This window comes from Xyrauchen texanus, chromosome 22, assembly GCF_025860055.1.
Source record: "Xyrauchen texanus isolate HMW12.3.18 chromosome 22, RBS_HiC_50CHRs, whole genome shotgun sequence".
NCBI classification, from domain to species: Eukaryota; Metazoa; Chordata; class Actinopteri; order Cypriniformes; family Catostomidae; genus Xyrauchen; species Xyrauchen texanus.
The window spans coordinates 38,268,436-38,292,108 of record NC_068297.1 but is presented as its reverse complement, the minus strand read 5'-3'; the positions used below and the strand labels follow the sequence as shown (position 1 = coordinate 38,292,108).

Genomic DNA, 23,673 nt, shown 5'->3' with positions numbered 1-23,673 from the left:
TCCATGTGACTATCTAATCACCCAACCGTGTGGCAACAGTGCATAAAATCATGCAGATTTAGGTCAGGAGCTTCAGTTAATGTTCACATCAAGAACAGAATGGGGAAAAAATGTGATTTCAATTATTTGGGCCGTGGCATGATTGTTGGTGCCGTGGATCGATAAAACAATCAATCAGCAACTAACATCAAATAAAACAAAACATCTTCTAGTTGTAAAAAAATAAAAACTGTATTTCACTTACACAGTATCTTACCTCAAAACTACAAGGAGGAAAAGTGTCTAGATGTCCTGCACCATCACTTTCAAAGATCTGAAACAAAGGGGGGGAGGGGGGGTGATCACTACACAGTCTCTAAGAATCGTAGTAATTTTCAGTCAGACAGAACAGAGCCATGGTTACAGACATTCATTTTGATAAGCTGACAAACTATCATTTTGTTTCTAAATAAAAATTCAGCAAAGCAAATTTCTTGTAGTGAATTCTTAAAAGCTTTTAAAGCTTCACTGGAAGTAAAGATCACTATAATGGTTAGTTGGACACATATTCAGGTTGAATGTTCAAAGAGAAGACTTGTACAGTCATGTAAAATGAGCAGCATCATACACTCAAAAAATTATGTATATTATGCATTTTAATTAAACAAAATTCTTCAAATAAAATGAGTAATCTTTATCAAAATAATATAAGAAGAATTTAATATAAACTAAATATTTTAAGTTTTATTAATTTAATTTTGTTTCACAATTACACAATGCAATTTGATTAAATTTTGTTATGAAATTGAAACATGTAAATTTTAGGATCATTTAATTTCATAATCCTCTCTTGTGTGTTTATTTATTTATTGCATTATATATTTACCTATTTGATTTTATTTTTTGCTGCCTTGATTTTAAGACTGATGTATGTGTACACAGCCTCTTCACATTTGATATACTGCTACATTCACACAAAGAGATGTGTGTTTGTTGTGAGCTCCAATATAGCCCCATCATTCAATAACAGCCTTTTTACAAAGCCTGCATTACATTGCTTTCAATGGATGGTCTTTTCATGGGAAGTTTGGAGATCCAAAACTCCACTTGTGATGGTACACTGAATTTATTTATTTTAATCTTAAAAGATACATTTTTTTAATTTCCAAATAATCTGACCATTAACACCTTATAAATGACAGTTTGGCATCATCAAAATACTTGCAAATACTGTACATGCCTGCTGGAAAGTCCAGCTTAAGATGATAGACAAGGCTGGACCAGCAACAAACAAGGTTTCATGTTCCAGCCAATGACCAGTGTAGAGATTTCTGCTACCAGTTCTAAAACACAGCTAATACCAGCTTCAGATCCACTTTCCAGCAGGGAGACCAAAAGGGAGGGACTGGGGGAACCCAATTTAGAGGCTAATATGAGATATTGGTGAACAGGATTACTGTCAAGGACAAGTAACTAATGATTTGATTCTTTATGAAAGGAAGACCAAACACTGGCTTAAAAGGATGATTCTCTGATTTAAAGATAGCAAGAGAAAACAGAGAGAGAGGTGGGGAGACAAAAAAAAGACTTGATTGATTATGCAGAATCTTAGTAAAAGTTTGGCCCATTTAATATTTAGCAATTAGCAAAGGGCTCTTACACAAACCATCTGTGTGTCGCTGCAGGGAAGAGTACAGCAGGCTGCAATTTACCACATATGGCTTTTAATAATTTATAATACATTTTTCCCTCTGTCTGTTTCCACACCTCTGCCTTCTGTGGTGTGAAATTAAATTGGGGCTTGTTAGGCGTTACACAACTCATGTCAGGGAGGGACTGGGACTCCATGACAATGACGGGGCCATTTATTTATTTTGGGCCACTTGAGATGCTATGGGATGACATGTGCATGCATTAGTGGTAGGAGCAGGGGGGACAATAGGTCTTGTCCGAAACATAATGAGATGGCTTTCTGTTCTGCCTAGTGCCTACAAAAAGAGCTGCCTTCAGACGCAGCATCCAAAACAAAACGGAATCTCTTTCAGTCCATTTGCAACCCATCTTACTTCTGTAATCTTATGTATTTCTGAGTGAAAAAGGATTTTTAATGAGGAAAATGAAAGTATAGTGCACAGAGGAATCGGCACAACACGACCAGGAATGTGCATTAAAGAAAATTATATTTTGATTTTATGTTGACCTTCATCTAACCCCATTTCATGTTAGCCGATGCTATTTTCACCCTGGTGGAAATAAAAGTAGTTGCAATTTACTCTCCTGTGCAAATAGTATTTAACTACTGACACAGTATAGGGGCATCACTGCAGCATGTTTATTGTTTTTATTTAGAGTCCCACAGACTCACTACACCAACCCCTACATCTAACTCAAACCTTGCTTTACAAAAATTCACCTTTACTATTATTACATATAGTATCACCATGGTATTTAGTAGTAAAATCATAGTAAAGACAAAATAAAAAATGGTTACTATATTAATGCAATATAAATGCAAATGCCCCCAGGAAGTAGTATTAAAGAAAATATGAATTATGGAGACAGGAAACAGAATGGGGAAAAGAGTGGGACAAAGGCCCAATAGCTTGAAAAAATAGCTTGAACTATTGCAAGTCATATTTTTCAATATTAATTGGAATTATCTATACATGGTATGCTGCAATACAGTTTGGTCAAAAGAAGACATATTGAACAAAATGGTATCTTAGGAACTACCTTAGTGGAGTGCCTACAATGCCTTAAAATGCTGTTTAGGTAGGCTGCTCAGTATGTTTTGGAACAGAGATGTTATGTCACAGGCAACAAAGGGCAAACTAGAAATGCATCTATATTGCTACAATGAGCCATGCTATACCAGCTGTGGTCCAGTAAACTAGAATCCCTTACCTGAGGAAGACCACTGTAAGAACAGCAGCTCAAACCAGTGGAATCCTTTTCATAGGACAGAATGAAAAAACAACATGAGGGACCTTCCACCTTTTATGCAGACCAAAACGTGTTACTGGGTGGTAATAAAGCGCAACAGACTCAACAAAACAAGCATGTTACTTGCTATTTAGTTGCCACTTTTTATTAAAAACTGCATACATAACTCTAATTGTCATGACAGTCCCCCCAGAGCAAACTGCTGTTAAACGCCTTGCTCAAGGGCACAGCCATGGCAGGAAATCTATAAAATTCACCTCACCTCATGGGACCCAACTCCCTGGGTTTAAAAACACACAGTCCAATGCTGTTCTTCAACTACTACTTTATCACCGTTATTACCACAATGCAGTAAAATCTCAACAGGGAAGAAAAAATAACATCAGCTTCATCAAGGTTTCAAAGCTTTACAATTAGTAACCAGATATGAATCCCTACATCTGAAAATAGACTTCTTATTATCACCAACAGTGCATTTCTGGGAAGGAGGTGGAGATGGAAGAATGAACAACATTGGTAATGCTATCAGCACTGTAATTACTACCTTTTAAAAGTCTTTATCAAAGTCCTTTTTTCTTTTTTTTTCCACCTGTGGGAGGAATTTACCATCAGCATGACACATAAATTTACATCAGGATGTTTTAACACTTGAGTCCTCTTTAAAAGAACTAAAACCAGAGTAATACCTGTGAAACGGAGGGCTTTTTTTCATGACCCCGCTTGGTAAGGGTATCCAGGCCCTTGAGGGACGAAAAGACCCCTTTCTTACTGCGACCTTGGAGGGACAGAGACAGGGAACGCTTTCGCATTGTAGCCTCATCTCTGGAACAGATCTGAATGACAAGAAGAGGTCAACTACACTGACATTCAAGGTTTGTATGTGGATAACTCCGATAAAGGCAACTAACCAGAGCATGGAAGGAGGAGACAGAGAAAATTCCCAGTCGGGCAAGTGCTGATTTGGTTAGGCGACTGGCAGTGGCCAGAAGACTCTTGGGGTTGGGTAGCTCACCCCCCTGCAGACTGGCCAGGTAGCAACGCATGCGGAACAGGTCCATGTTGAAGCGCTCAAGGTTTTGCTCCCACTGTTGGATCTGTCCACAAATAAAAACACTAGTTAATGAGGAATAACATCTTATCTGCCAACTGACAAACAGCTGCCCTACACAAATATTTCATTACATGTATTGGTTTATTTAAAAAGTGACTTACAGTGGATTCAAGGTATAAGGTGCAGTCACATTTACCTTTGCACAGTGAAATTCCACTGGCGAAGAAGGCTTAGATGGATGTGAAGCACATATGAAACCCGCAAAAAAACTAATTACCATGCAGCCTTTTTTTAATGCTGCATTTTATATTCTGGGAGATTGAAGTTAAAAAGAAACTGGCTGCTTAAATGAGATCCTGGTCCATTGCAAATATTCAATGCATATAGAGGTCACTAAGCAAATTCCTACTGGTCAACAGAAAATTCATGTGTCAAAGTTATCCAAACTTGAACTCCACACGAAATCCACAAGGAAAATTCTTCGCCACTGGTATTCCATCACATGTAATTCCTGATCTTAAAAGATTCCCATTGAAATTACTGTATTTTGGCTGCAAGATTCCGCACTGCAAAAGTTAATGTGACCACGCCTTTAGAATGTGTGTTTTCTGGGAATCAAACTCATGAACCTGCATTGCCAGCTCCATACTCTACAAGTTAAGCTACATGAACACTAGTCTCAGCTTCAGATGGCATGCCCCATTCCATTCCCTAGATTTATCAAAGTTTGTCAGGTTGGTGACATCAAATCTTAAAAATATATTCAGGTTTTTGTTTGAGTCACCTAGTTGCAAGTAAACTACAAAACTACTTACACGGAATGGTGAGGCCTGGAATGCACCCCTGACCATCGTGGTTGTGTTTAGGTCAGTTTATCGATTATAACTTCAGGTTTTGTTTGTCATTAGGCAAAATGATGGGTATGAACAGGAGAGTTAGGGGTTGTTTACATCAAAGTTCTTTGCATGTGTCTGTGCTGTTTTTCTGTTCTTTATGTAAATACGCAATGGACGGACGTCTTTGACATTTGTGCCATGTCTCACTGTTTTTATACTGTTAAACAAGATTCCAGATTGTTCTTCACCAGGTAAAGTTTCAGCACTTGATAAACATGTTTGTTTTTTGTTTTTTTACTCTGGTGTGCTGAGTGGCAAATGTTGCCTAGAATAAAAATACAGCATATTGCAACATATTTATTTGCTTGTAAAAGAAATTATGTAAAGAGTGAGGTTGGGATTTGACGTACCAGTCGGGTCAGTTCACATGGTATCAGGTACGTGCTTCAACTTAATGCCCATGCAGGCCTCTAGTATATATCTATGATATCCCCAGCCCTAAACAGTACATGTTAAGCAATCAGTCAGAGTTTGTATTATTTTGATGTCATACAGACAGCTCTTCATGTCTAAGTGTGCACATCTTAGCCAGAATTGATAGCAATATCGACCAGACATTTAGCCAGAGCTGTAATTACTCACAGATGTTATCATTTGTAATAAAAGACATGGGGGGGAACCATTTGGGGGCAATGGTTCTCCAGCCAAATAACTCACTCTTTTGATGAAACACACAGAATAGGCCATGGCCATTAGTTGCAAAGTTCTTTGAACATTTATCATTTTGCTAATGAAAGGGAGATTGCCCACCACTATATTTCCTTAAAGGGTAACTAAACACCTGCTCAGAGTCTGACTCCACCCACTAGAAATATTTGAAAATGCAGGAAAAGTGGGCAGACCCCGGTGGGGATAGAGGGAACGAACCGAGTGCGGGGCTGAGCAGGTGGGGGGCACCTGAGACTCGTAGTGACGGATTAATTGACAGCTGCTGTCAGACTCTATGTTATTATTATTCCTCACACGGTCGCAAGACGACATGTACATGAATCTGGCGTGGTGAGCTGGAACCTGCTTACGTCAGCTGTCACCGCTTACGTCACGATGTACCGCAACAGCCAATAGGAAAATTCAACTGCAGTAGACACCGTTCAACCTGAAGAGGGCAGCACTCAGACGTTTTTACACCATATATTGTAGAATTAAAACACTTTATACACAAATGTCAAAAAAATTACTTGAATCAATGACCAGTACTAATAAAGCCCCATGCTTACAGATCATTAACTAAAAAAAGTTGGTTTAGGGTTTAGTTACTCTTTAAAAAATATAGCGTTTGATGATGTTTGTTAGTTGTTTTAATAGCACAAATTATTCTTCATCATTACATGCTGTCCACTTTTTATTTTAAAATATTTATTTGAATTAGCAATACAAGATTTCATATATAGCAATGACCATTAGACGTAGATAAAGAAACATTTACACTACTTACCTTGGCAAAATGAGCATTTTGGGCATTTACTTTGCTTTATCTGTTGATTTGATGTTTTGTTTTAGCCTGAGTCAGCATCTTTGAATCCACTTCCAATGAGTTTGAAGACTCAAGCCTCATTAAGGTATAATTAAAAAACTTCTGGTATTTTAAATCCTTTTAGCTCAACCTCACGCAATTAAACCAAGCATGAGACTGGACAGAGATCAGACATTGTGCTATGAGCTCATGGGAACCTTCCCCTCCCTCATAATGGATTTTAGCAGAGTGACACTGGATACTAGCATCCACCCATTACTACAAAGAGAGAGTCCATTAAGGCCATATTGGCTTGCCACATTCGTTGAAACCAATTTGAGAAGTTTCTTCTAATTGTTTCTCAGGATATTTGATATCAGCTGATAGGTATATGTGTGGATTAGGTGGGGGGGAAATATTGCTGTAAGATCGCTCTAGAAGAATGTATTGGAGCTCTAGAAATCCCTAGTCCAAAAGTCTGTTTACTGATCATCTCATGTATTTTGCACACAAAAATGGCTAGAGCTGGCTCAAGTCATCATTACCAATCTGATTGGCTGGATTTAAGCAACTTCCAGGAATCAGGGTGCACCAGTCCCCCTGAAAACACAGTCGTGTCTAAAAGGTAATGGGTTGATACAGTACTACGAGTGCTTTTGAGGAAGAGCTGATTTGCCAAACTAGATTTGCCCATGTTCGCAAGATGGAGACTGGTGTCATCAAGTCTCTGAAAAAGAGATTTTAAGAGTTTTGTTTGAGACAAAGCAAGTTAGGTAGATATCCATGAGCAGAACTGTATATTTTGCTTTGTTTTCTGGGTTATAAATGTTAAATAATCTGTACTAATTTCTTTTGTACGGATAAAATTCATGATTAGAAATTCTACACACATTTCCACTAATTTATTCTGTGTTTTCTGTACAATTGTGGTATGAACTATTCAGTGTTGGGAAAGCTACTTTGAAACTTCATATTCTCAAACTACAAGCTCCTCATAACTTAAAATCAGTTAAACTACAGTCAAGCTGCTTTTTCAAAAAGTAGTTAGCTACACTACAAGCTACTAATAAAAAGTACCCAACTACATTTCAGTTATAACAACTCTCAGAAATATTTAGCATGTTAATGTGCGTATGACATATTGATAGGATACTGCTCTTGGCGGACTAGATCTGCTACGCTGCTGCTGCAGAGCAGGTATAGAGACTTGCTGCAGCTAAAAAAAATTCACACAAACAGAGTTAAGCATGTGGACATGCTGCTACTGCTGCACAATTAGACAAAATGCAAGACATGCTACATCGAGCATGTATGACAAGATGCTGCATTTGTATTTTTGTAAAGCAGTTGAAGGTGAGGGGATGTTTCTTTTTTGCTGAGTTTCTAACGATAAAATTCTAGAATTCAAATCTGCAATCAGATCTGAATCATTGTATTAAATTAGGGTGACATTGGCTTATGTAATTAACATAATTTTACTATAGTAATCATAGTTTAACCATGGTATTTGTAGTAAAACCATAGTAACCACAAAATTAACCATTGTTACTAGAGGCACTACTATGGTAAAACAATTGTTAGCCAGATATGGAAAGTACATTATTACTGCAGCAAACCATGATGAATTGCATCAAAACTATGGTTTTCACCAAAAACTCGTAGTTAGTACAGTCATGGTTCTTGCAATATTACTATAGTAAAACCATGGTTAATTTTCATAATGGTAAAACAAATTGGGTGACAACATTAAATTGAATATAAATGTATACTAATAAAAGTAGAACACAAATTAACTTGAAAACACCCTATTTTATTTAGCTTAAAATAAGAAGCTGAATGTGAAGAATGTGAATTAGTTCATTTACATGAGCCTTCCAAAAGAACCGACTCACTAAAATGATACGGTTTCCCAGTGCTACATGAGAGAGCACATTTGATTACTCCTTTGGTTGTATTGCTGTGTTTGTAATACAATGTGACTAATGTAACACTGTGTGAAACACAGCGCTGCTCAAATGGAAAATGTAGCTTGTTACTGGAAAAGCTACACTATTGTGAAAATAGTTATGCTACAGAAAAATGTAGTGTTAGTTAACTACTCCTCAACAAAGCAACTATCTCAGGTTTACCCACCCCTAAGTGACACGTAGAAACAATACTGTGGTTGGTCACGTTCCATGTTGGACAGACAAACTCTTCCAGTCAAAGTGGGTGGTTTTTGGCAAGAATAAGAAGCAAAGTGGTCCAGACATTATGCCAATAGTCAAAGGTTTGCTATGCAACTTAGAGCTCTGGTAATACTATACCACAGTGGCACTCCCACAAATCTAAACTGGTAGAACCGCAATCGTTGCCACAGATTGCACCCATCTGGATGCGATGCTTGGTCACATTCTCAGTCTCATTAAAACAAACATGGAATGTGCCTTTCCTGGCAGATATTCCTCTCTTTCACTTGTCTCTCTAGCACGTTTAATTGTGATGCAAGATGATTATAATTCCTTTTGGGAAGAAGGGTGAGGGGAGGTCAATGGAGACTTCAAACTGCACAGCTGGCACTGATTTGCAGAGACAAGACTTCAAAGTGGTCCAGTTTCTCAGGCCACTCTAACCTCTTCCCCTTTTCCAAATCCCTCATCCAGTGCCTGGCACCCTCTAGCAGGCTAAACCCTCCTTTGACCTTTGAATCGGCTCCAGAGGTTCCCACGTATCATAATCTTGATTCTTATCAGGCAGTAGGTCATACAACCTCAAAAGCAGTTTGTGACAGAAAGATTAACATGCCTTTTCAGAACATGATAAATCCTTAAATGGGTTATCCCCTTGTTTCAGACACAATACTGAGATTACTTTTAGCTAAATTAAGGTTAAGATTATGGTTTGGACATTCTTTGACATTCTTTGACTCCTTAACTGGTTAAAAGCATAAAATCTCAGTTGTAAATGAGCAGTTGTACCTTCATCCTAAAGGATTAAAGAAATTAAAGTCAACTTTTCTGCCTTTCCTGATTGAAGACTTCCAGAAAATGGAGATGTATTGCTGTCTGTTAGCATTGAGGCAACACATGAGTGTAAATTAATTTTGAAGACTTTAAAACTTTATAGACATTACAGTTTCATTTCAATTCTGTACATGATTTTCTGTAAAGCTGCTTTGAACCGTTGTGTGTTGTGAAAAGTGCTATGCAAATAAAAATGACTTGACTCATGTCACAGGGGTTGATTTTAATTAAAACTTTAATTAAAAGAAAGCTTTTTTTTTTTTTTTGGTGTGTGAAATTGACATTAAAACTAACTTGAAAACGGTTTTACCTTGCCATGCTTTTTTCATTTTTGGTACTTTTCAAATGCCTTTTAATGTTTAGATTTGACTCTTTTAGTCTTGTCCCAGACCCAGACCCAGACTTTCATTGTTAAACTATGAAAATCCAATATAAAAATACAAATTATTACATGTTAAAAACATGTCATAGATTATACATGTTATTATAATATAAATAGAGAGTGAAAGAAATATAAAATTTATGAATTTGGCAATTAAAGAGTTAAAATCCTGATATTTTTTTTTAAACATTTAGTAGTTTTGAACAGGACTGAGTTTGATTAATAGATTTATGCAAAAAAATGTGAAAAAAATATTTATCTGATACATTTTTACAGCAGTTTAAAGTAGTGGCTGTTTTCAGCCACGAACATAACGAAAGGGTAGTGAATTTGCCCACAGTGTACTGTTGAGTTTTTGAAAATTTTCAAAGCATTTTCCTAAAATATGTGTGAAAATAAGATTTGTCACAAAAAATCATTCCATTTGCTGAAACACGGAGAAAGTTATGGCCAAATTACGACTCAACAACACCCCCCAGTGGCTGAAAACATCCCAAACAGCACACAAGGGTTAAGGAAAAGAAAATTCAAGCTAAATACATATTGTGAGCAAAATATTTTTATTGGACGTCATTTCATTCAAGCTTTGATTATGCCGAATATTGAAAAGTATGTGAAAATATTATTTCATTGTAAAATGTTAGCTATGAAATTAAACTTAGCAAGACAAAGGAGTCAGTTATTTAATTAAAAAAAAACAATTACATTTAATTTCCATCACCGTTGTTTCCAGCACAGAATTCTATTAAACACAATTACAAAAATGACACAGCCTAATTAAGAAAATTAGTAAGAGTGCAAAAAATTTGACTATATTTAGTACAAATCCACAGTGTTAAAAGTGTCCAAAGTTGAAGAAACACCCATTTATGCTAGTGAGACTTAGCACGTGTGGAGGCTCATGCCCCACCAAGAGCGAGAACCACATTATAGTGACCACGAGAAGGATATCCCATGTGACTATACTCTCTACAGGCCCCCTGGACTTTTTTAATAATAGGATCAAATGGGGGCTTGTGTAGCTCAGAAATGATTGACGCTGACTACCAGCCCTGGAGTCTCGAGTTCGAATCCAGGGTGTTTCTCGCTCTCAATGGGGCACGTGGTAAGTTGTGCATGGATTGCAGAGAGTAGCATGATACTCCACATGCAGAGTGTCCGCGGTGTCATGCACAATGAGCCACATGATAAGATGCATGGATTGATGGTCTCAGAAGCGGAGGCAACTGAGAATTTGTCCTCCGCCACCTGGATTGAGGTGAGTAACCACACCACCATGAGGATCTACTAAGTAGTAGGAATTGGGCATTCCAAAATGAGAGAAACAAATTATAGTAATTAATATGATCAAAAGGGCAGATTCCATTCATATCAAACTATTTTGGCAAGAGTAACTTAAGTGTACTTTGGCAATGCTTTATTAGACACGATATATACAGATATAAAACATTTTGAATGCGGAATTTATTATAATTTGCTGAAGTTTAAAATCTCAAAACTATTATCTTCTCTGGCTGCCGTTCAGTCTCTACAAGTACCTGACTGCAGCTTGCTGAAAGGCCAAGTCCTTCTCAGTCTCTGTAGCATGCACGTTGGGTCTCACTCATGTGGTTTCGTATTTGACAGTGGTTCGGATGAAACTGAGTGAGCATTTTCAGGCAATGCGAAGAGGAACAGGTAGGCAAGTATCTATATCCACAGTAAAACAAGACCTTTATCAACATAATCTGAAAGGCTGCTCAGCAAGGAAGAAGCCACTGCTCAAAACCACCATAAAAAATCCAGACAACAGTTTGCAAGTGCACATGGGGACAAAGATCTTACTTTTTGGAGGCTACCCAAAACGTTTGGCCCCAAGTTAAACAATTTAAAGGCAATAATACCAAATACTATTTATTTATTTATTGTTTATTTGAATAGGGACAGATACAAAAGAAAACACAGATTATTACATAAAGAACAATCCGATGCCTGTATCACAGTGTTTATAGCCGTGGCTAATTCGCAACACCTGTCCCTAGAGGGCTTTTAACAGTTAAGATAATAAAGGAATAAAAATTTCTAGTGAATACAATAAAATGTCCAGAAACCAGTTAGCACCACTAAAAGTTAATATAGTAAATAAACACATGCACTCGAACTCACACAGATGCACACCTCACATACACACAGCTATACATTTCATATGGCATGATCACACTGCTGCTGCTGTATGATCCAGGCTTTTGTTAGTTTTTTGAAGGTGGACAGTTTAGTTAAAGTCTTTATATTTGTAGGAAGCCAGTTCCACAGATTGGCTCCTTTCACAGAAAAAACATTTTGGGCAAAAGATGTTTTACAAAACGGAACTTTACAGTCTCCACATGTAGCAGCTCTTGTTGATCTGGAGGATTCCAGCCTGTTCACAAATTTATAAAGTGGCTCAGGTGCAAGTCCAGTCAAACATTTAAAAAACAACTTTATGTGTCTAAGATTAACAAAATTAGCAAAATTTAAGATTTTATGTTTACTTAAAATATAACAGTGATGGAATCGAATGGGCTTTTTATCTCAAATTTTTAGAGCACGGTTGTAAAGTCTCTCAATGGGCTTTAGGGTAGTTTGGCTGGTCTGAGACCAAACAGTGGTGCAGTACGACAGGTGGGACAGGATCATAGTGTTCAGAAAGACATGAGCACATTCAAATGTTAGGCTGCTCTTGAGCATTCTGAAACAGTTCATACTGGCCTTCACTTTTCTTGAAATGTTTTTAATATGACTTTTAAAATTTAGCTCCTAAATATTTTTCTTGTTCTACCTGATCGATGAGTTCGCCATTTATTTTAATGTTAAGGGCATTTATTGTCCGAGTTCTTGTTATAGAAAAACACATAGATTTAGTTTTCCTCAGATTAAGTGTTAAACATGATTTGTTTAGCCAATTAAACACTTTCTCAAGACGTTTGGTCAGTGTACTGCCGATAACAGCAGGGCTCTTGCCGGACACATAAACCACAGTGTCATCGGCATACATCTGAAGACCAACTTCAGGACACACTTCAGGCAACTCGTTCACATACAGGCTGAAGAGAATAGGCCCTAGTATGGTTCCCTGAGGGATTCCAGTGTTTTTACATGGGGCAGATTTTACATGATCAATAACTACACATTGTTCTCGACCCTGTAAGTATGACTCGAACCATTATAATGCCTGGTGTGACGTGTTATATAATGACAGTTTTGAGATAAGATGGCTATGGTTTACTGTATCGAATGCCCTCTTTAAGTCCAGGAATACTGCACCCACGATGTTTCCTTTATCAAGCGGCTGCACAATATTTTCCAATAATGCGCAGATGGCTGATTCAGTGGAATGGTTCTGTCTGAAACCATACTGTTGAGGGTGTATATACTGATGTGTTTCTAAATATTGAGTTAGCTGTTCTGAAACTATTGTTTCTAGTATTTTTGACATTACCGGAACTAGACTTATTGGTCGATAGTTACTAACGTCTGTGGTATTCCCGGACTTATAGATGGGTTTAACCAGTGCTTTTTTCCAAGCATCTGGAAATATTCCAGTCTTAATAGAGACATTTATAATGTGGGTCAAAGGTTGACTGATAATTTGGGCATGTTTTTTGAGGAAAGTTGCGTCTATGTTGAAGTTGTCTTTGGATAAATTGGTATTCAGGTCTGAAATAGCTTTCAATACCACTGCCTGATCCACTTCTCTAATTTTAAAGGAATTCTCATTTGCTGATGACGCTATGTTTATGTTGCTACTGGGCTCGCCATCTAAAAAATTAGAAGCAAGATCTTGTACGGATTTAATGAAAAAATTATTAAAAACATTAGCAACTTGGACAGGGTCTGATATGTTTTTTCCTTCACATTTTAGTTCATATGAGTTATTTGTATTTGCATTAGGTTTAATTAGACTGTTTATTTGTTTCCACATTGCTTTACAATTTCCTTTAGCTTCCTTTACTAACAAAGTGCATGTAAACTTCTGACCCACTAGTAATGTGATGAAAGGAATAATAGCTGAAATAAATAATTATCTCTATTATTATTCTGACATTTCACATTCTCAAAATAAAGTAGTGATCCTAACTGACCTAAGACAGGGAATGTTTTATATGATTAAATGTCAGGAATTGTGAAAAACTTTTTTTGTCATTAACTATTTTTACTGATTCCAAACTCACATGAACAGCACATGAAAACACAGAATCAACTTTTAGCAATATATGCCCCCCTCCCGTCACCCAACATACATTCCAGTGGTCAGACATTGAATAACAACAGACACATATATAAACAGACAATTCATAGAAAATAGTTGATGATAAAAAGACATCAAAACCAACAAAAAAAGAAAAAGGGTTCCACATATTAATACATTTTATATATATAATCTTAACTGTCCCTCTCCACTGCTCCTCCATGGCAACCCTCTAGGAAGGCCAAATAAGTGCCCCACTTGATGCCATTAGCATCCAAGCTGCCCAGCCATCTACGCAACATCTTTTCAAAGGCCACCACCCATCCCGCAAGAATAACCTTCCTGCCGATCAAGTAGGGTAAAGACCCCAGTGTTTTATGTGTTTATTCCCTACGTTAATACCAACCCAATAATATATATCACCCAAAATACAGGTCTGGGGCAGAATAAAATCTGAGTGCTCAAGCCTTCACAGACATATCTCTGAACCCTTGACCAAAACTCTTGAATCTTAGTACAGAATCAAAAAATGTGGGCTATGTCCCCATCCTCCAACTGGAATCGCCAGCAAGTGTGTCTTTAAGGATAAGCCTACACAATCTAGAGGGAGTCCAATAAAAGCGATTCAATTGAATGAGGCGCACCCTTGCATCCCTAGACATAGACTTGACATTTTTTTTTAATTCTACCACATTCTTCATCCTCCAGTATTAAATTCAAGTGTCTCTCCCATAACTTCTTAAGATATGTTAAAACCCCATCCCCTAGACTCCGAGTTAGCCAGGAATAGTATGCTGAACCTGGTGACCCTTTCCAAAAGCAGCAAGCACCATCTCAAGAGTGTCTGCTGATTTAGGGGGCTGCGTACTACACCCAAAAGTGGAAGAAAAGTAGATGGTGCAGCTGTAAGTACCTGAAGAATTGAGATCTGGGAATCCCAAACCACTGTATAATATTTTCAAAGGATCTCAACGCTCCATTTTCATACAGATCACCCAGTGTAGCAACTCCCTTCTCAATCCATTCTGTCCAGCAAAAAGGGGACTTGTTAATGTACAATTTATGGTTTAATCAAAAACTTGGGGAAACTTTCAGGTAACTGTCTGAATTGAACATGCAGGAAACTTTTGTCCACACTAAATGCACGTGTGAGATAACAGGATGTGTCTTTACTTCTCAGGGCAGTTTGGTAGAAAGAATTTGCAATGGCAAGATAGGGGCAAGGAACTCATGTTCAATAAACAGCCAGGGAGGGGCTCTCTCAGGCAGAAACAACCAATGCGCCAAATGTCTGAGACCAAAAGCATAATAGTAAAACAAAATCTTGGGGAGACCTCACCCACTTTTGTCAATTGGCCTGTGTAACTTTTTAAAATGCATCCGAGGACGTTTACCATTCCATATAAAGTATTTAGCTATACTATCAAATTGTTTAAAATAAAAGAGGGGAACTTCAGTGGGGAGAGACTGTAGTAGGTAGTTGAATTTTGAAATACAATTAACTTTTATAACATTAACCTTCCCAGACATAGATTAATGTAGTGAAGCCCACCTGTCCACATCGCTCGAAAACCTTTTTATTTAATGGGTCAAAATTAACTCTGACTAAATCACACAAATTTGCTGGGAATAAAATACCCAAATACTTAATGCCCTGTTTGGGCCACTGAAAGGCGCCCGGCTGAAAAGCCGTTACCAGCAGTACGCTGTCAGAGCCAAAGCTTCGGATTTAGACCAATTAGCTGTGTATCCCGAGAACTTAGATAAGGAATTAATAATGTGGAGGCAAGGCATAGATCTTGTAAAGTCAGAGATGAATAATAAAATATTATCAGGGTAAAGCAAAAGCTTATATGCCACGCCTACCGCCACCACCCCTGGAAAATCATCCTCCTTTCTTATGCTAATGGTTCCAGGGCAAGACAAGAACAATAATGAGGAAAGAGGGCAACCCTGCCGAGTGCCCCAATCCAGAATACAATTATCTATAATAATATAAAAACAAGATAGAATTCTTTAAAAGCATTATTAATATCAACGGTCGAGGTAAACATTTCACTACCAGCAGATTTCACTGAGGGAATGGTAGAAAAAGACTCTCTGCTTTCTATATCTAGCCAGAAGTTTTCCTGCTTTGTCCCCTGACTCAAAGTATGACTGTCTTGCCCTGAATAGCCAAAACTCCATCTTCCACGACAAAATAGTGTAATATCTATATTTCAATCGGGTCACTTCTCTGAGGCCATCACACGACATTTGGCACTTCAGCATTGCCTCTGCACTTTTAATATTCCCTTCCAACACCACAAGTTCTAGTGCTTTGCATTTCTTGAAGAATGAGGCAAACTGTATGATCCAACCCCTAAGAACCACCTTAAGTGCCTCCCAAGTCACACCCACAGAGGATACTGAGGACAGTTGGTCTCCATATAAACATTGATTTCGGCCTTTAACATTTGTTGAAATTCAGGGTTTTGCAAAAGGGATACATTAAAGCACTAACTATATGATTTATTTTTCTCCGTATGTGGCAACACCTCTAAACTCACCAGGGCATGATCTGAGACTAAGAAATTTCCAACTGAGCAATCAACAACAGATGAAATTAGGAACTTAGATATAAAAACAAAATCTATTCTAGAATCTTATGGACTGATGAAAAAAAATGTATAGTCCCTACCAGATGGGTTCAAAACTCTCCAAATATCTGTGAGACCAAGATATTTACACATCTTGTCAAGCATCAATGTTGCTCTAGGGGGGCTTACACACTTTTGCTTCACTATAATCAAGGAATGAGTCCATAAAAAATGTAAGTCTCCTCCCAATATTATATCATGAGTGGTGCCAGCAGCTTGCAACATCCCTTCAAGATCTATAAAAAAGCCCTGATCATCACTGTTAGGTGTGTAAATATTAGCCAAAATCAACCTTTGCCCCTGAATTTCTGCTAAAACAATAATGACTCTTCCTAATTTATCTTTACTCTGTTTGATACATTTGAAGTGTAGATGGTTACTTATCAGTGTAATGACTACCCTGCTCTTACTTGAGCCAGCACTAAAGAAAACATGTCCACCCCATATCATAAAAAATGTTCAGCTTCCTGCGGGGAAAGATGCGTTTCTTGAAAAAACACTATATCATATTTCTAATGTTTAAGAAAATTAATAACCTTCCTTCTTTTTACTGGGTGCCCCAACCCATTCACATTCCACATGGAGAGAGACAATCCACTCATATTAACATTTGACAAAAAATGTATTGTGTCACAAATAAAATCATAAAGACCACATTCCAACATTGGTGCAAAAATCAACCCCAAAACATCCCCCAGAACAAAAAAACAGAAAAAAGAAAAACGTGCACATTAACCCCGCACACAATAGCGCCAACCAGCGTCCATCCCTCTAAACTCAAAGAGTACATGTACGCCTACGAGAGTCCCTGCGACAACTTTGTCATCAGATTGCTCAAGTCCGGTGCTTCTATACAAATTTTGAGAGACAGAAAAAAATCTATAAAACAAACTACATCCAATATACGGAATATGCAAAAAGAATGTGTAGATTCATCCACGTAACTGTCCCGAAGGTGTGTTCCTCCACAAAACTAGCTCCAGCCGCTAGCGGAACAGCAAAACAAAAGAAAATAAATACCATCAGTTTCCACGGGCATTCAAAAAAAATTTTGTGAGCCGGCCCATTCGGCTGTTACATGAGTGTAACAAATGCCCTAATCACTCCAATGTTTGCAAGAAATATTCCACAAAAAATCTATGAAACAAACTCCATCCAATAGGAGGCATAAGCACAAAGAACATGTAGATTCATCCACAAACTGTCTTGAAGTAGTGTTATTCCACAAAACAAACTCCAGCCGCTAAGCAGAACCAGCACAAAAAGAAACAAAAAGGCACTCAGTTTCCTCGGACAGTCAAGTGAATATTCAGTGAGTCAGGCCCACTCAGCTGCATCAAGAGCATCACACAATGACTTACTAATTCCATTGAATTTATCACTTGCTGTGGGCATGTAAATATTTTGCGGCCATTTTTAGTATCTATTCTCAATTTAGCCAGAAACATCAGTGCAAAAGCGACCTTCTGTTGATGTAAGAGTTTCTTGCATTCCTTGAATCGATCACATTTCTCTCATTGAATTCGCAAATCTGGGATAAAGAAAATGCTGTGGTTCTTCCAAGAAAGCCTTCCATTACTCCTCGCCTCACGTAACACAAGATCTTTATCAGATGATCTCACAAATTTGGCCAAGATTGATCGGACCTCTCAACCTCCGCGTATCACTGAGCCGGAACTCTGTGGATTTCCAGCTTAAGGCATGTTATGTTGAGCAAACTAGGGAAGAGCTCGTCTAGGAATTTCACCATATCTCAGACTTCTTCGTCCTTAGGAATTCCAACAATTCAGACATGAAATTTCGCCAGTTACGATTCTCTTCCAACTTTTCCCAGATGCACTCCAAGTCTGCCTTGGTCGCTAGCAGGTTAATAGCTAATTCCCTCTCTGATGACTCCAGATAATCGATCCATTTCTCAAAATCTGCAACTCTTGTAACCAACTCAATGAATTTCGTCCGCCATGGCAGTAATCGGTCGATATTACAGCAAGATCGTCCAAGTCAGCAATGACCTTCGTCAGCATTGCTGACATGTTCAACAGTTGACGCTGAATCACTGTCACCACACTGGCCAAATTTAGTCCTGGGCTTTCGACCTGCTGCTCAGGGGCTTCAGCTTGAGCATGTAGGTGTCTTTTAATGTCTCCAGAGCCCGAACATTTTGAATTCTTTGACATATTGTCTTCATAGAAAAGGTATGAACAGGGTGTATCAAATCTCACTGGTTTATGACACAAAAAGCATTCACGCGTCCAAACCTCGCATGGTGTCACGTCTGCTCCAAAAAGTTTAAATATATTTGGCTAAGGTGTATGTAAACTTCTGACTTCAACTGTGTATATATATATATATATATATATATATATATATATATATATATATATATATATATATAGACGTGTCCTTCCATATGTCTGCCGGTATCAATTAGTAAAAGTTTACATGGGGCTTATTTAATAAAAAAGCTAATTTATATAATTTAATGAATAATATGTAGCAATAAAAAGGACTCAATATCACAACTACTAAATGTTCAAATGAGTTTTATCAAACTGTTGCATACCTGATTTTCAATAGCCTTTCTATTCTTGGGGTCGCCAACAATGGATAACTGCAGCTCTGCCATTTTCTTCATCTTGCCATCCATATCAATCTTCTGGACAAGACCACGGATCTGCCCACGTAACAAATGCAGTGTGTCCTCCTTCCCGTTGCGTTTGGCAAACAGAGACGCACTAGCTGAATGAATTGCAGTTACCCAGTTCTCTAGGTCAGTCTGATTGGAGGCCTAGAAAGAGGGGACAAAACCTTTAAGATTGATCTACTCTGAGTACAAGTTAAACAGTTCTGCTGGTTCAACGGTAAATTGTATATAGCATTTTGGATGATGGTGTGCTTGTAAACAAGCATGGGATGCTAGTGTGATGGCTGCTACATATGAGTGTTACATATGTATTTTCTCAGGCACTTTGAGTCTAAATAGACACAACTTACAGAATTTCAGTAGTACACCCACATTCACGTGTTACACTTGCTATTGTTTATTTCCACATTGCCTCTTAATCAAATAGCAATGTCAAATGTAAATCAAGTTCATCACTGAAACAAGAGGGCCACCTTGAGTGACAAATAGTAGACACAATATGTACAGTATGTGTACATATTGTACTTTTTACTCCACTGAATGTAAGGTTTAGGTTTGGGGAAACAACCTGTACAGCTAATGTAAAATGTTGTTAGACAATGACTTAAAAGTAAATAGTATTTTGATTCATTTTTTATTTAAGTGATAAATTAAGTCAAAAATCAGATTACAATTTTAAAGACTTAATTATGGCAATTTTCCACTGCACGTTACGTTTCGACTCAACTTGACTCTGCTCGCTTTACTTGTCTGAGCTTGCTTTTCCACTGCAGTTTAGTGCAACCTCAACGTGGGTGGGATTATAGGCTGATCTTCATAGCTGTGCCACCTCTACTGCCTTGATATCATCTTTATCGTGACACAAACACACAATTAAGGAGCAATGGAGGATATCGAAGGAATGGTGTTCTTGATTCTCGGCACATGGCTGTTTTTCACAGCAAGACAACAAACTTTGTTTCAAATGAGGCTGACAGCAGCAAGACAAAATACAGCTAAAAAAACAGGAGAGTTTGGAAAATCATACAACAAAGCACAGACTCCTGTTTTTCATCACTGTTTTAGCTCGGCAACGCACAAGGATAAGCTAACCTGCCATCTAGCTTATAGATTCTCTCTGACCAATCAGTGATCTGCAGGGTTTTGACATCACATTTAGTATCGGCTTGGCTCGCTTGGAACCTCGACCGCGGTGGTACTAAAAAAGTACCAGGTAATATCCACAATGGAAAACCCCCAAAAAATGAGCAGAGTCAAGCCGTACCACGCTGTGGAAAAGACCCATTAGTAATTTGTAGTGGATTACTTTGAGTAATTTACCCAACACTGCTGAGCTACTGTAACACTTGAAGCCATTCAAAACATGCAATGCATTTCTTATTTCTACTGAGTCGTTTTATGTTTCATTTGTAAGTTGAGTTTCATAACCAACCTGAAAGAGGTAGACGTCGCCATAGGCATTACTGAGGCAAAACACATTCTCTTTCTTGGGGTGTTCAGGAACGGCCTGGACTATACCATCCTCCGCTAACAGGGCATAGCATGGAGACAGCTCCTGCTCTGAAGATGCTTTTCCATAGGTCTCATAGAACAGCAGTGTGCAACCTGCAAAAAAATTAATAAAACTTCACTGGTCAAGTAAAGAGGTAGTGGTATGTTCTTACTGCTAAAAGGTGAGTGGTACTGTAAATAAGAGTGGTAGTTTACAGCAATCATGGCATACTTACCCTTTAGAGTGACCCAAAATTGCTTCCATTTTCGACGGCCCACAAGCTCTAGTTTGCGGTCCTTGTGCACGGTGAGCAAAGGCTTGAAGGAGAGCCACCCTGCCCGGCGAACTACACCCTGCTCTTTTTCAAACAACAGGTCGAGCTGCTCAAGAGAGCCTAGTGTTCCTTGACTACTGCTCTCCATCTCCTCTGTGGAGCACTCGCCCCACTCCTCCCCTTCATTTTCTGCAGGATGTCGGCCAGTCTTCAACTCCCTCATGAAATTCTTGTAGATGTTTTGCCGCAAGGAATCGGTGCCCAAATGAAGGGCACCGGCAGAGCCACTGTGGGTGTGCAGTGCCTGAGATTGAGAGCGGGCTCGAGACATGACGTTTGGAACCCCCAGAACACTAGAGACCTGAGAGGGAGAACTGGTGTCTGCAGTGAGGCCATCCACACCGCTATCAAAGCAATCAATGGGATCGTTATACCTCGGCTCCTAAACACAATGGTGAAGAGACATTATGAGAATGGGGTTATGTTGCACTGTGAAATCCTGTTAACACTGCAAAAATGATTTTCATAAAAGGTGCACTTAGTTATTTTTCAGTATTGTTTTCCATTAAAAAACACTGGCCAAAGGTTTTTCTTGTTTTAATCATTCAATAAATTTAACTGAATTTAGTGAGGATTATGCTTCAAAAACAACAAATCAAATTCCATATACAGTATATTATCTGAAATCAAGTCTTATAAGTGGTGCTTGCTTTTTTAAGGGATATTCCAGAATCCCTAACCAATACCTTTACAAAAAAATCTAGTGTTCTAGTAAACTTGCTGTAAATTTGCCGCAAATTCGCCACTCTATTGTCACACGCAAATAAGCTTGCTTTTCCCACAAATGTTTGTCAGAAGCTCTTCGCCAGCAGTGGTGAACCTGCAGCAAACCTTTGGCGACAATTAAGAGTTTACCGCAAAGCTCATTTGGATGTGAAAATAATGAGTGGTGAATTTGCAGCAAGTTTGGAACAAGTTGGTGGCAATTCTAGATTTTTTGTAGCATCCTTTATGAAGATAAATTAGTAGCAAAACTGCCTATTCCAACTCTTGGATACCTGGTAAAACTTTACATTAACAAGTGGAAAGTGGTCTTCATCAATAATATACAATAGTATATCAGTGAATGTAAATGTATTGATAAGTATGGGAGTTTTACAAATCTTTTTTTAATCCCATTTAATTAATTCTTAAAAAAAGATACCATTGGATTGATAGATCCCTCCATTGCAATGAAAAGCTCTGCTTTTCCCTAAACAAAACTGCGTGGGCTGGCGCTGTGGCATGACATCATCACATACAAAAACGTCCCATTTCATTGGCTAGGCATGAACCAATAAAACGACTTCATTGCCGCCTCCCCTGCCAAACACTGGTCTTGCTCCCTCACATCAGTATGATACAGGTTTTTCGCAAAAGTAGTTGCAAAAGTCAAGGCATGAAGATTTAAAGTTGCAGTGCCAGATTTGAGAGGTTGTAAGTGCCAATTTGTGGTTGTACTGCAAAAATGTACAAAGTACAAAAGTTAATGTGTAACACAAGTTTGTGTCTATAGTTGAACTTATGTGAATGTCTGTGATGAGGAGGAGGGCATGGCCAGGCCGTGAGGCAGTACGGCCAGCGCTGAATCAGCTGATTAGCAGTAGAGCGAGATAAAGGGAAATCAATTGTTAAAGGGTAACTAAACACCTGCTCAGAGTCTGACTCAACCCACTAGAAATATTTGAAAATGCAGGAAAAGTGGGCAGACCCCGGTGGGGATAGAGGGAACGAACCGAGTGCGGGGCTGAGCGGGGGGGGCACCTGAGACTCGTAGTGACGGATTAATTGACAGCTGCTGTCAGACTCTATGTTATTATTATTCCTCACACGGTCGCAACACGACATGTACATGAATCTGGCGTGGTGAGCTGGAACCTGCTTACGTCAGCTGTCACCGCTTACGTCACGAAGTACCGCAACAGCCAATAGGAAAATTAAACTGCAGTAGCCACCGTTCAACCTGAAGAGGGCAGCACTCAGACGTTTTTACACCATATATTGTAGAATTAAAACACTTTATACACAAATGTCAAAAAAATTACTTGAATCAATGACCAGTACTAATAAAGCCCCATGCCTACAGATCATTAACTAAAAAAAGTTGGTTTAGGGTTTAGTTACCCTTTAAGATGATGTCATGGCATTGTGAATTGTGAATTCAGAACAAAAGAATAGAATTATTGTCTGTGAGTGCAAATTGCAACATTCAACTTCAAATGTTTATTTTGCAAGTTTTCACATCGGTGCGGTGAGTGTAAATTTCAACTTACGAGTACAAGTATTTATTGTATAAGTTCTCAAATCCAAATATGCAAGTGCTCAAATTTAGCTAGTGATTTATCTTCATAGTTCTTCTTCCATACTAGTATCGGCATCTAACTCATCCCACACCATTTGTCATAGACCCATGAATGAGGTGTCAAATTGTTCAGCTTATTGAGGAAAGTTCTTATATGACTTTCATAAGTGATCAGATGTACGGGTTTTGCAGAGCTGGGCAAAAAATTCGACAGACTTAACATTGACAAAGCATCAGTGGGCTCATTTCATTGGATCAGAATGTCATTGAGGCTTGGGAGTTGGCTCTTTTGACTAGCAAACAGCCAGAGCTCCCTAACAACCGAACCCCATAGACTTGCATTAAAAATGGATCAGAGGGATATCTTTGC

The 23,673-nt window shown here is 38.3% G+C and overlaps 1 protein-coding gene across 5 annotated transcripts in view; it reads right to left on the bottom strand.

Annotated features, from left to right (window-relative positions):
• The window catches only part of tiam2a (TIAM Rac1 associated GEF 2a), a 172,324-nt gene that overhangs the window by 79,895 nt on the left and 68,756 nt on the right, over positions 1 to 23,673 (bottom strand). For 4 of the 5 annotated variants that reach the window (XM_052154135.1, XM_052154134.1, XM_052154137.1 and 1 more), the window contains exons 4-10: positions 20,924 to 21,404; positions 20,629 to 20,801; positions 19,116 to 19,340; positions 3,831 to 4,016; positions 3,609 to 3,755; positions 2,884 to 2,928; positions 257 to 313 (exon numbers count right to left, since the gene is read on the bottom strand). In XM_052154135.1, coding sequence (XP_052010095.1) covers positions 257 to 313; positions 2,884 to 2,928; positions 3,609 to 3,755; positions 3,831 to 4,016; positions 19,116 to 19,340; positions 20,629 to 20,801; positions 20,924 to 21,404 — 1,314 coding nt within the window. The remainder of the gene's footprint in view (positions 1 to 256; positions 314 to 2,883; positions 2,929 to 3,608; positions 3,756 to 3,830; positions 4,017 to 19,115; positions 19,341 to 20,628; positions 20,802 to 20,923; positions 21,405 to 23,673) is intronic. The other variant, XM_052154136.1, reaches the window with a different exon arrangement.